Below are 12,833 nucleotides of genomic sequence, written 5' to 3' on the forward strand. Positions count from 1 at the left end.
GTTTAAAATGAGCTAAGAGAGTGCAACCTTTGGTGCTCAAAGCTGATGAGCGACCACTGGATATGGAAAACGTTGTCGCTGACCACGTTGGGTTTACTGTCTTTGACCAGGAACTTAAAGTTGTCCATGGTTTCCTGAACCGTCTCCTCGTGCAGCACGTAGCGCACCAGACCCAGGTTGATATCGGCTGGAGAAGAACCAGTTCAGAATATCAGTGATCAAATGATGGAATTATAAATATTCATCGATCATCATCAGAGGAAGGTAGATATAAACTCCTGGCATAATGACTCCACTATTTTCTGCCTGCGGCTTCTTTCTACGATAATGTTTAACAAAGTTTCTGCTCATTGAACCTTCTGAAGATGAATCCAGAATACAAAACATTTTTTAACAGAGGACTGAACAAAACAAAGGGTGAACGTCCAGCTAGTTTGGAACAAAAAATGAAAAAAAGAGATGCAACAATAGTTTCAAGGAGAACCAAAGAGGCAGATGAACCCCAAATCCAAAGAGGTGGGACATGAAAGCATATAAACCAGGTCATAAAACAGGGACGTAGGAATCCGACTCTGTTCCTCTTTTTTAATCTTCCTCATGAAGGAGAAGATTTATTTGACCTGTTTTTAGAAGTCACAATCAAAAGATAAACCTCATCCAGGAAGACAATTCTAGTGATGAATAAGAATATTCTGAGGAATAATGTGTGTGTGTGTGTGTGTATGTGTGTGTGTACCTTGTGTAAATGAGGTAATGGGGTTGCCAGGTTTGACCTTGCTCTCCAGGAAGCCGTGCTTTGGCTCTGTGGTGATCTGGTAAACCAGCTGCCCATCATCTGTGTCTGGATCCATGGTCAGCAGCTCCTTCTTGGTGATGAGGTTGGTGGCCTGGTGGACATCAGGGACACAACCACATTTTGACTCACATCTGACAAAGCAAGTTAAAGCTGCCTGTCTCGCTTTAACACGACAGATTGGGACCTTTATTAATCCACGATGGGCTCCCTCTCATTAATGTAGTCCTCAAAATACAACAAACATGTTATTTCAGCCTACTCCTGAATATAGCCATTTCCTCTTTAAAAGTGCTTGAAGAATGATTTTGCTCCATTTGTCAGAAGCATATGGTGCGATAGAACATTACAAATGTGGGAGAGTTTTGAACAGTCGGCTGCGTTGTCTCACGTTGAGCACCAGGGGGAGCTGGACCTTTTAGGTTAAGCAGAACAGACGTGGGGAAAGGGGGAGCGCTCTAATCTTTCTTATAGTCTGCATTTACTCCAGTGGCGTCTGCTGAGCCTGCAGACCTCTCTATCAACCCAGCAGGCTGCTCTTAAAAGCTTCATGAACTTGATAATAACCATCAGGAAGCACGTCAGCTCTGAAGATTCAATACCACTTCCTAATGTCAGTTTCTAAGTGTAGTCAATTAGTGCATCCTTCCCTCTCAGTGAACAGGACGGTGCTTCAGACCTTGTTTTCCATGTACTCCAGCCACTGCAGCCCCAGGTTGGTGACAATGCGCGGCGTCCCGTCGTCAACTGGCAGAATGTCGATCTTGAACTTTTGAGGAGCAGCAGTCAAAATCTGGAAGTTTGAGAAGGGTGTAAATGATAAAAAAGTGAGATTGCCTCATATTTGCTGGGGTTTGTCTCCACTCCAGTGTAGTTCTGCTACTGCCAGAGTGCTTAAATCATCACTGTTGCAGCAATAAAGCATTTCCATCCATCTATAACTGTTGATTTGTTTGGGATTGAGGTGATGTTCCAGTAAAAAGAGCATCACACTGTGAGCCTGAATGTCCTGAGGTGACTCAGAGACAATCGGAGATATCAGTAGCAGACACAGTCACTGATTAGTGACAGCGAGCTGCTGAGGTGGTTTCAGCCGCGCAGTTCAGATCACACACACCCGTCCAGGAGGGCCTTCGCCACCAAAAATGTCTGGATTTGCGAAATCCTTCATCTTTTAAAGCAGTGGTCCCCAACCTTTTTATTACCGCGGACCAGTCAGCGCCTGACAATTTTACTGTGGCCCGGGGGGGGTTGAACTGTCGGATTAGTGTGCCTACAAAGACTCACAAGCGCTACTCTCTCCTACTGGCTATGATAACGTTTTAACATCCCTTCGAAATAAGATACAGATACGCTACAAAGACGAATATAAAGAACATTTTATTTTTATGAAAATTTTAACTCACCATAACAACAAATCAATTGGAGCCCTGAGCTTGTTTGTCTGCAACGAGACGGTGCCGTCTGGGAGTGATGGGAGACAATGACACCCGAAGTGTGTTGCTTATGCCCAGTGTATTCCGTTGTTTTGTTTTGGTTAGGATGTCGGAAATGGCAACCGGGTTTTCAGTGGTGGCGATTCCACGGTATTCTGCCATGACTTTAATCCAGAATACTGGACCACCAGTTACGATGCTCTCAGTGCATTCACATTTACCGATGTGGTGGCCCTTCTTCTGCACATCGTGTTCCTGTTTTTTTCTTTCAAAATACTCCAGGGGCTTGTCTTCTAAACTAGGGTGCTGGGTCTCCAAGTGGCAAAGTCGTTTTGAAGGCTTCATTGCCTCATTAGCGAGCCGGTCGCCACAAATTACGCAGAGCGGGCTTGGTATGCGGGAATCACCTACCGGGATAAATCCATATTTCAAGTAGAACTCCTGATGTTGTCTGTTAAAAGCTTTCTTTATTTTGGAAGTGGGCTCTTCTCCCATATCTTGATTTGGCCTTTTCTTTTTCGCAAAGAAAATTTTCAAAGTCGTCTGTTTCTTACTCATTTTGCTCGCTTGTGGGTCCAATTTTGGCGTGTAAGACGTAACTGACAGAATCTACGTCATTTCTCAAAAGGTTTTTCAAAATATAAGCTCGTTCTGACTCAGCTAATACATAAAACAGAAATATTTAATTATTCTTTGTGCGGCCAGTACCGATTGATCCACGGACTGGTGCCGGTCCGCGGCCCGGTGGTTGGGGACCACTGTTTTAAAGAGATCCACCTTTTTAATCTGGAGAAATGTCATCACATTTACCGGCTCCATAAACCACCGACACCCCACCACCCCAACACACACACACACACACACACACACACACAGACAAACTGCTGCTGCAGCCATAAAAAGGTCACAGCGAACACACACGAGCATCCAGCCGTGAAGCTGCTCTGTAATTCAATCATCACTCCCCTAATAAAAAAGTCAGGAGGCCGCCATCACCTCCTTGCCACCTTCGTCCACCACGAACAGCAGGTTGGTGCCGTCAGCCACGGTGAAGGTGAATCGGTCCTTGAGCGAGTTGGAGCCGTCGTGGTTGTAGCTGACACGGTTCTGGTAGATGTCGTCCATGGTGAAGCTGCCGGTCTGGCGGTAGTGCTGGCCGTTGCTGGTGCGCTCGATGGTGCCATGGCGAGGAGCCTGGACCACGGTGAAGACGATGGACTCCGCCTGCGGGAGAAAGCAACACAGGATGATGATGACGACGACAATGATGATGCTGACGATGATGATGCTGACTATGATGATGAGCCCACTTCAGTGTCGGCGTCTGTGGCCTTCAGCTCAAACTCTGTTATGGTCTTCCTCACTCCTTCCTGGACCCTCATGCCTGGAACCTGGAGCAGTGGGAGGGAGTCGTCTACGGGCTTGATAGTAATGTAGAATGTCTGGGAAACCTAAAGAGAACATCAAGAATACCAGAATGAGGACGGAGGTTTAAAAGGACACTAAATGATTCAGCGTACGCAAGAGTGCATGAGTGGGCTTTTCCATCACTCGAGCTTGTGCTGAACTGTAGTTTGCTGAGAACGTTGGCCTGAAGCTTCAGTACTAAGCCATGAGTTTAAAAATCTAACAGTAAATTCCACAAACTTCCTGAAACTTAATGAGCACAAAGCGCAGCAGGAACGGAGCAGAGTTGTTACTCTTGGGTCACCCTTCAGCATTTCCACTGAAACTGAGCAGATTTGGTGCCACAGCATTATTGATTTTAACACTTGTCTATAGTCTGAACAGGCCTCAGAGAGCTGCCTGGTGCTCCACAGTTGGTGAAGGCCAAATGACCTTTTTCACATGTTACCCGAGTCTTTGGGGTCCTAATTATTCAGGATTAGTGAGACAGATTTATGCAGAGCCAAACAGTGCTGGGCTTTATATATTAATACAATAGGCATTAATATGTATCAGCTGAAATTATTTAGTGAAACTGTCACTGAAGACCAATGCAGGAATATTTCAGGCTTTACCACAAGTAAAGACAAAAAAAAGGACTGAAAAACAGCTAATCCTCTATCAACATCGTGTCAAGGCGTCCCTCACAGCTCGCTACTCGGGCCCTTATCATTTCAGTTTAAGTCTTGATGATGCACACTTTTAAACTCTTTGACCCGATAATGAGCTGAATTCAATTTTCCTGAACCTTCAGCTGCAGATCAGCACTCAGACGTTTCACATTCAGGGGTCACCAGTGAACACAGCGAGGAACGTGGGCTCATATCCATCAGTGGATTCTCACCTCATTTGTTCCATCCGACACGACGAAGGAGAACTGGTCGGCGTGCTTCTCTTCTTCGCTGGTGTGGACGTATTGGATGCTGCGTGACGCCAGGTCGGCCTGCGTGAAAGTGCTGATTCTGGTGCCTGAAGGCGAAGAAAGGAGCAAGTCAAATCCTTTCATTTCCTTCATCGGAAATGGCAACTGAGGAGCACTGAAAAAAACAACTTCCTGATTTCAAATCAAGCAATTTAAGAAACAAAACTATCACTTTTTGAACGATTTGACATTTGCTGTCTTTGTTTACTCCACCTTTGTCTTTTTCACCAATTAAAACCCAAAACAAGTTTGACTGCAACCATTTAATGTTGAACCTTCAGAAAGTCAAAGGAATCCAACTCATATTTATCCTCAGATGCTGGATTATCGCATTAACATCTTTAAACGTGGATGCTGCTGCAAATTACAGATGTGACTCATGGAAGGAAACAAGCAAAATATTTTCAATTTATGATGAAAAAGATCTGCTGAGTTTTGCACTGAAGGGAAACTGCAGGATGTCTTAAGAACTTAAAAAGAACTTAAAGACCTCAACATCAATAAATATAAGAGAAATTTTTAATTTTTGGGCTTTCAATGTGCTCACAGTTGGATGTTTTTTTCTATTATTTTGGCACCATTTGTCACTGACTACAATAATAACTGATTTTCTAAAAAAAAAAAAAAAAAATCTTATTATATGTCTGAATGCTTAATTGGACAAAAAATATTTTTTGGATATAAATGAGATATTCGTTTTTTAAGAAGACACCTACAAAATTTTCTAAAAGGAAAATTGCAGGAATTAAAATTGTTACTAGCTCTGGACAACCAACATGCGAGCGGCACAGAGCTGCTCCTGGTTTCCAGACGGCCGACAGAACTAATGAGGCCCTCTCGGATCGGCATATCAGTCTGGCCGCCTCTGACTTCTTTCAACTTTCTTGTGTGAGTTATTACATTACTCCTCGGTGGAGATGAAGAGTCTCTCAGGAGAGTCCTGACAGGGAAGCTACATTGGCATAAACATCAATCCTGTGGACTCGTGTGTTGTTTTGTGATGGGAAGAGCACAACGGTGCTGTTGTAGGTGTACCTCTGCTCATCTGGGTGTCATAAACAGGTTTCGTATTTTGACTTTGGTGAAGGACAGAATTCATCTCCATGTGCTGCTTAACATTCCTGGTAAGCGGACAAGCTAAAGTGGCAGAAAGCTAGGTGCTAATGTTAGCCTGCAGTGAGATTGGATGAACGGCCGGGTGCAATTATCCGAAAGGATGCTTGGAAGAAAGGGAGGTTGGCGAGGTATGTGTGCTAATTAGCATGCTACAGGAGTCTTCAGGGATGTGGAGAGTCCATTCAGCTCAGGCCCAGTTGTTCAACAGCACGGAAGCAAATAATCAGCCCTTTGTTCTGAGAAGATGCAGCATGCCTTTTACAAAAAGGAATTTCCTCAGTTCAGGTTGAACTCGTGCGAGATAAGTCATTTCATATACCAGTGGAAATAAAAACAGAGGTTTTATACGCAGGCCAAAGGGAGTGATGCCTTAATAACTTTGTCTCAAGAGTTTGGGGATTCACCACACAGACACAGGGAATTTATTTGAAGGTTGCATTCGATATCTCTGCGTGTGGCACCGGAAGGAGCGGTAGTTTATGATTCCATTTTGAAGCTGACGCCTGGAATGGATTGAATATCAAGAGGAACAAGGTCTCCTGTCTCTGGAAAAACACCTATTTCTCACCTCTATTTCTCAGGTAGCTGGTGTGTTTCTATGGTTCTAATCCACTTAAAACCCTTAAAATGCCCATTTGTTGTTTATATTGTTCTTTTTATAAACCTGGAAAAACTTAAGAGGGAAGCAGATAAAAAGTGACCTGATACAAACAACCATTTTTTCTCCTTTATTGTCATTCTTGTCAATCAGAATAATTATTAACATTTTGTAGGCAGCTGAATGGTTTATACCTGGGTTGGTGGCATGCTCCAGGTGACCCAGGCTTGGCTGTTTGGTGACCCGATAGATGAGCTCGCCAGGTTCGCTGTCCTGGTCACTGGCGGACAGATGCAGTGTTGTCAGCTTCTTGGCTGAGTTTTCATCCAGCACCATGCCTTTGTTCACCACCACTGAGGGAGGTAGACGGTCCTCTGGAGGGGAGCAGAATAGGATCCATCAAGACGACCGCAGTGGCGTTTCTCACGTGTGCAGGAACACCAGACAGAATATCTCAGGATGGATAAAGTAAAAATGATGCCACAGAGGAGAGGAGACAATACTATAAGGGTGTGTTTTAAATGGAGAAATGGCAAAAGCACAGTCCCGGGGCTGGTGAGATTAAGCTGGATCAAGTACTAATCAGAGGTTTAGGAAGAGTGATAAAGGTCTGAGAACTTTAAACAGATGATAAAAAGTAATCAGGGGGCAGTGTGGTCAGAGGAGATACAGCAGAGAGCTCCAGACGGAGGAGCAGAGAGAAGAAAAAGAGGGAATAATAGAGAGAAGGAGCAGAAATGAAGTGGGACAGATAGGGAAGAATTAGGTTTCTGTTCAGCCATGAGGGACAGACGATCCTTCAGTCTCTAGCAGCTGATATTGAAGAGCTTTCACTCCTGAACCATGGCAACAGTCACTAACAGAGCTCCTCAGTGATGGAAAAGAAGAAGAATATTCCACGTTTTGAGATTGAATGAACAGCAAAGAGAATAAGTTACAGCAGCAATTTGGACCATATTCCCTCTTTTTAGGATCATACAGAAACAATCACGTATTATTATGAGTAAAAAAGCTAAACTGTCGTTATGTGGAATCAGTTTTCTAATATATAATAATACACCTGAGCGCTACAGGAGACGATGCTGCAAGGCGACGCTGCACCGCTCGTATGCTGCACAGCAGTAAGAATGCAGGACAAAGGAATAAATCATTCGGAACTGCATCCTTCACTGCGTTAACTGGAAAAAAACGAGCTCGGTCTGAGCGCCGAGAGCAACGGAGGCTGGAGGGAACCCTACCGAGCACGCTGATGAAAAAGGACTGGTCAATCAGCTTGTTGCCCTCCGGGTCCACCAGGTTGAACTTGAACGACAGGCTGCCGCCCTTCTGCCCTTTCTCATGGATGAACTGCAGCAGACCTTCAGAAGAGGAGGAGGAGGAGAGGCCAGCGGGTGTCAACAAACAGGCATTCACACGTCCCAGAAGGATCATCTTATTAAATACATATCAGTATCTGTGGGCTGGGGTCTAACTAGCAAACTGGGAACTGCATTCTACTAAAACCAGACAATGAAATGATCCAGTTCAAACATCTACTCCCCGTAACCTTTGGATTAGACTGTCTCACACTTATTCTAAAGTTGGCTATTAACTCGTCTGTCAGCGTTTCATATATAAGGAGATACAGAACACGGAAAAACTCCGGCTCTCATCCTGAATTAGCTCTTCTGGAGCAGCTTAGCTGCCTCAGTGAGGTTCAAACAGTTCTGATGGGGCCGGCACCTTTGTTGACGTCATCCTGCGTGAAGCTCTGGACGTGACCTTTGACGGAGATTTTCTCCATGCCTCCATTTTTGCTGATTTGGAGTCTGCCAGCGGGAGGGTCTTTGGTCAGAATATACCTGAGCCTCAGGTTGTCCGAGTCAACGTCGGTCCCCTTCAGATTCTGCTCAGTGATCTTTGAGGAGGTGCCTGAAATGATTCAGAACATTCATGAAACCATCTTCGCCTGTCTCACTTCTTCATCCCACTTCTCCCCTCCTTCTCACCTGCTGGGAGCTGCAGCCCCCTGTTGACGGTCATCCGGGGTCCTTCACTCCTGGTGACGTCCATGGTGAACTCCAGACGGCCTGTGTAGGTGAAGGTGCCATCCGTGAGGGTGAAGGCCATTTCATCTACGCCCCCGCTGACAGTTTCAGGTGTGTAGACCAGCAGCTGGTCCAGGACGTCCTGGTAGGTGAAGGTGGACCCCTGCGTCAGCACCCGGCCGTTCTCCAGCGGCTGAGAGTAGAACTGACGTCGGCGGAGTTTCCCTGAGGTGAAGAGAAAGAGGGAGAGAGAGTTAAAAGGAAAATCCTGGATTTGTAATCCTAAATAAAAGACTTTTGGGTGTGCGAAGCAACATAGGATTGTTGTTACTTAGTGTCGCTATGAAACATGTTAATACCAACACACGTGCGATCAGAGGTAAAGGAGATGAGCCTTGTTTTAACCTTAAGAGCTTCCCACTCTTCGCTCGTCCATGCTGGTGGTTTTATGACAGAGATTCACAGCCAGCTTAATGGTTTCTTTATTTAAAAAAGTGTGGAGGGGGTGGGGAGGTGGCTTGGGAGGAGCTGGGGAGGAGGCTGGCATGGGTTAAGGCAGAACGTCCACAAGCCTGACAGCAAGTTGGACGTTTCAGATACTTAAACATTTAATACGAGGAGCTAGCTTTGTTTTTTAACCTCACAGATCTTGGCAGCAGCAGAGTGAACCTCCAGGGAGTCGACGCTGTCAGACCACCGACCTGATTCATTGAACATTACGTACAAGCGAGGGTTTGCATCATATGGACAGCTCGTTCTCGGGGGACGTTCTCTCACATGATATATGATGAGGAGCTAATGCAGTTACAGATTTTCTTCAGTCTCTCAGTGGGAACAGCGTGAAACGTCTTTCCTCCGTACGCCACATGATTTATGCTGCCTGCCTGCGTCAGTCACCGATGGTTATTTGGAATACCTGCTGTTAAACTTTGAAAGATTGGGTAGAGTTTTATGTTTTTATAGAGTAGAGTTTTATGAGGTGAAAATTGGACCCTTTGTTTCAGAGGGTTTTGAGATTAATATCTCCACATGATCAAGATTCATGGCTGGGTTGTTTGAGTAAATGCATTTACTGCATCAGATGCAATTTACTTATTCACTTTATTATAATTCGAGGCCTTTCCCGCACCTTTAAACTTTAAACTTAGTGCTCGTCACAATGTCGGAATTCAGATTATTTTGCAGAAGCCAGCAGTGGTGATTGTATATTTTTGACTGTGATGTCATCTGGGGAGCATTTCTCTGCCATTTTTAGCCAACGTTCTCACCGTAGGAGGGCTTCCTGATGACTGTGAGGATGATCTCATTCTCTGGAGTGTCGTAGTCGAGGACTCTGAGGGACGAGTTGGTGATGACGACTCCGGAGTTTTCCTCCACGTGGATGCTGCTGACTGACACCACAGGCTGCCTGTCTTCTTTACTCTGCAGAGAGAGCAGCAGGGAAACATGTGACGCTCCCACAGGCTGAGCACCTTCTGCAGAAGCTGTCTGAGCCTATGATTCTGGAGACTGGGCTGGACAGCGACATCGCCTACCTGGATGTCTATTTCGACACTGAAGGCCTCCGTCTGGCTGTGTCCGTCACTGATGTAGAAGCTGAAGACGTCCTTGGAGGCCTGAGTGTTGCGCTGGCCATCCTGGACGTAGAAGATGCTATCAGAGCTCATGTCCTCCACCGAGAAAGGCGAGTCGGGGGTGACGACCCGGGAACCGCCAGCAGAGCCTCCTGTGGATGGAGCAGAGGATGGACCTTCAGGGAAAGTCTTTCAACAGTTCACTATAAACAGCATCATGCAAATGAAACACAAATTTGGAGTCAGGCTGACGGCTCCTCTCAGAGCTGGTTAAAATCACTTTAGACTGAGATGATCACAGACTGCACATAGGACAGAGGCAGCAGAGCCTCTCCTACAGTTCTCCACTACACTGATGCTCCGCTGAAGGAGTCACGGTGAATGAGCGCCATCAATCTCCAAACCTCTTGTTTGAGACAAAGTGTGAGGCGTTTTGTCAGTGAAGATAAATGACACGGTTCTGAGCTGAGTCAGAGCAGCACGGGGAAGAGCCACAGTGAGAATTTGCATGAGCGTGCGTCTTTCAGGCACCACAGTAAATCATGGAACATCTTCATCATCTGCCTGTTATAGAGGGAAGGAAGGGAGCCTCTTATCTGAGCCGGAACTCCTGCAGAATCCTAATCGGGACAGGAAATCAGCAGCAGTGGAGCAGTTTGGCAAAGTCATTTTCATAGTTACGGTAGATACAGTTAGATAAGACAGTAACAACCTCTAAAAACCCAGAATGATAACACTTTAAGGTAAAAACCTTAATTTCCACTCTGAAACTATAAAACCGAACCTTTATGATACTGAAGGAACATCTCTACTGAATAAGCAGCACTTTAGGCCTCCAGCTCAACTGTTTTGTTAGATTTAGACATCAAAGTTTCCCCACTAACTTCTCCTCAGGCTGTTCTCATAATGGTGCTAGGAGTAAACATAAATACGGTTGTTTGAGGCTTTTTTTTCAATTTGTCATGACACGAAATCAAAAAAAGGTTCATTATTAGTTGTCAGAGGTGAAAATGAAAACCCATAATATTAGATGCGTCCCTGCACCTGTGCCTGTTTCTGCCCATGAATACTGATGTGTTGGCAGCAGCTGTTTTGCATATAAATACAGCAGATGTAGGTAGGTTTGTACTTTGTTCTGTGCGTTTCTGTTTGCTCCACCAAGCGCAAACTGCTCATCCAAACATGTAAACTCGGAAACAGCCCCTTTGTGCTCCCACGCACGTGCACGTGACACTGACGCCGGCTGGCCACCCCTCTGCTGAATACCAACGACTGTCCTTTGGCTCCAGCAGCCATCACAAACAAGACAGCTAGCTGGGCAGTGAGGAGAGAGGACGCCTCCCTTCTGCTCGGTACAGCCTCACCTCCGTTATTAAAGTCCTGCTCTACCTGTACATCATCTCTGGATGGTAATTTTCTGCTGTGACACACAGCCGGGAGGTTATTCCCAGTTCTGTAATTTCACTCCTGATCCTGAAAACATTGAAAAGACCCGTTCATGCCTTTTGTTTACATACGAAAGTTGGATTTTCAATATACAGTGATCCCTCGCTATATCGCGGTTCATCTTTCGCGGCTTCGCGGATTTTTTTAATTTTTTTTTACAGTGCCTCTGAATCCTGATTGGCTCAGGGGCTTTACTGTTGTCTAGAAATAAAATATTGACGCTGTACTGTATTGATTTTTCACTTGTCAACAGTTTTCGTTTCTGTACATTCTGCCAACTTTACGTTTGCATTTTTTCAATTGAAGACACACGTGTTGATAAAGAGGAGGAGGACGGACTAACACTTGGTCGCTTAGCAACCATGGTGAGAATGGCCACTGAACTTCAGCGCACGGCACAAGAATGGGACCCTTTGATGAGTCGTTCATTGCAGTTCTCAAATATAATTGAAGGTGGCATATCCGTTTATAAAAATCTTCTTGCCCAGAAAAAGAAAGAGCGCCAACAACTACCCGTAACAATGTTCTTCTCTCGGAGAAAGACTCCTGCGCCTTCAGTAGAAACAGACGCTACAGCGGAGCGGAGTCAGGACGAAGAGGCTCAGCTGGGACTGTGAAATACGCGAGTGACAATGTTTCCAATCTTGTATTACTAGATTAAAATTATTGTTTTAAACAAATTTTGGTCTTTAAAACAGGTTTTGATGTTTGGTTTCATTCTACTGTTCAGTATTGCATTGTAAAATAATTAAAAAAAATAAAGTTGCTACTTCGCGGATTTCACTTTTCGCGTGTTACTTTTGGAACGCAACTCCCGCGATAAACGAGGGATCACTGTAAGTCAAAAGGAGAACTTCCATCTGAAGCTGCAGTACTAATTTGCCAGGTAATCCAGGTGTGACAGATGGCAGCGGCAACGTGGAGAATCAACCATCACATTTGAGTCTGACACTTTGTGCACATGCGGTTGTAGCGCAAGGTCACATGTGTTCCCCTTTGGTGAGGTAATGAAGGTCGCACAGACAGGCCTCACCTCTCTTGGTGTTTTCTATGTGGCCATACTTTGGAGGATTGACGAGCCACAGCATCAGGTCCTTCCTGGGCGTGTCCAGGTCCCCCACCTTGATGTGATTGGTGGAGAGCTTCACTCGGCCACCTTCCTGGACCTAATCAACCAGAGCAGTGAAGAAAAAGTGAGATCTTCTACTTCTCCTGTTCCTCAGCACTCATCTTTTAATGTATTTTATAAGATCTTTTATTTTTTAATTAGGGAGTAGGCACTCTAAAAACTAACTATGGGATGATTTATGAGTTGCTTCTGGATGTTTATGCTGCTCCCAACTTTAAAATGGAGTTTTTTTTTGTTTGCTTTCACGACAAATTTCCTGCTGACACTGGAAGAAACTTTGCACAGAATGTTTGGCTGTTGTTTTCTCATAAAGAACATATTCATAAAAAACACATTCCTCTTCTTT

The 12,833-nt window shown here is 45.0% G+C and overlaps 1 protein-coding gene across 1 annotated transcript in view; it reads right to left on the reverse strand.

The window, feature by feature from the left end:
• Positions 1–12,833, reverse strand: part of fras1 (Fraser extracellular matrix complex subunit 1) — a 107,818-nt gene that overhangs the window by 9,660 nt on the left and 85,325 nt on the right. The window contains 13 exon segments of the mRNA XM_011615350.2: positions 28–187; positions 737–887; positions 1,473–1,586; positions 3,226–3,453; positions 3,540–3,680; positions 4,520–4,644; positions 6,506–6,685; positions 7,550–7,669; positions 8,034–8,222; positions 8,300–8,563; positions 9,607–9,760; positions 9,874–10,064; positions 12,392–12,524. Coding sequence (XP_011613652.2) covers positions 28–187; positions 737–887; positions 1,473–1,586; positions 3,226–3,453; positions 3,540–3,680; positions 4,520–4,644; positions 6,506–6,685; positions 7,550–7,669; positions 8,034–8,222; positions 8,300–8,563; positions 9,607–9,760; positions 9,874–10,064; positions 12,392–12,524 — 2,150 coding nt within the window.

This window comes from Takifugu rubripes, chromosome 21 (assembly GCF_901000725.2).
Source record: "Takifugu rubripes chromosome 21, fTakRub1.2, whole genome shotgun sequence".
NCBI classification, from domain to species: Eukaryota; Metazoa; Chordata; class Actinopteri; order Tetraodontiformes; family Tetraodontidae; genus Takifugu; species Takifugu rubripes.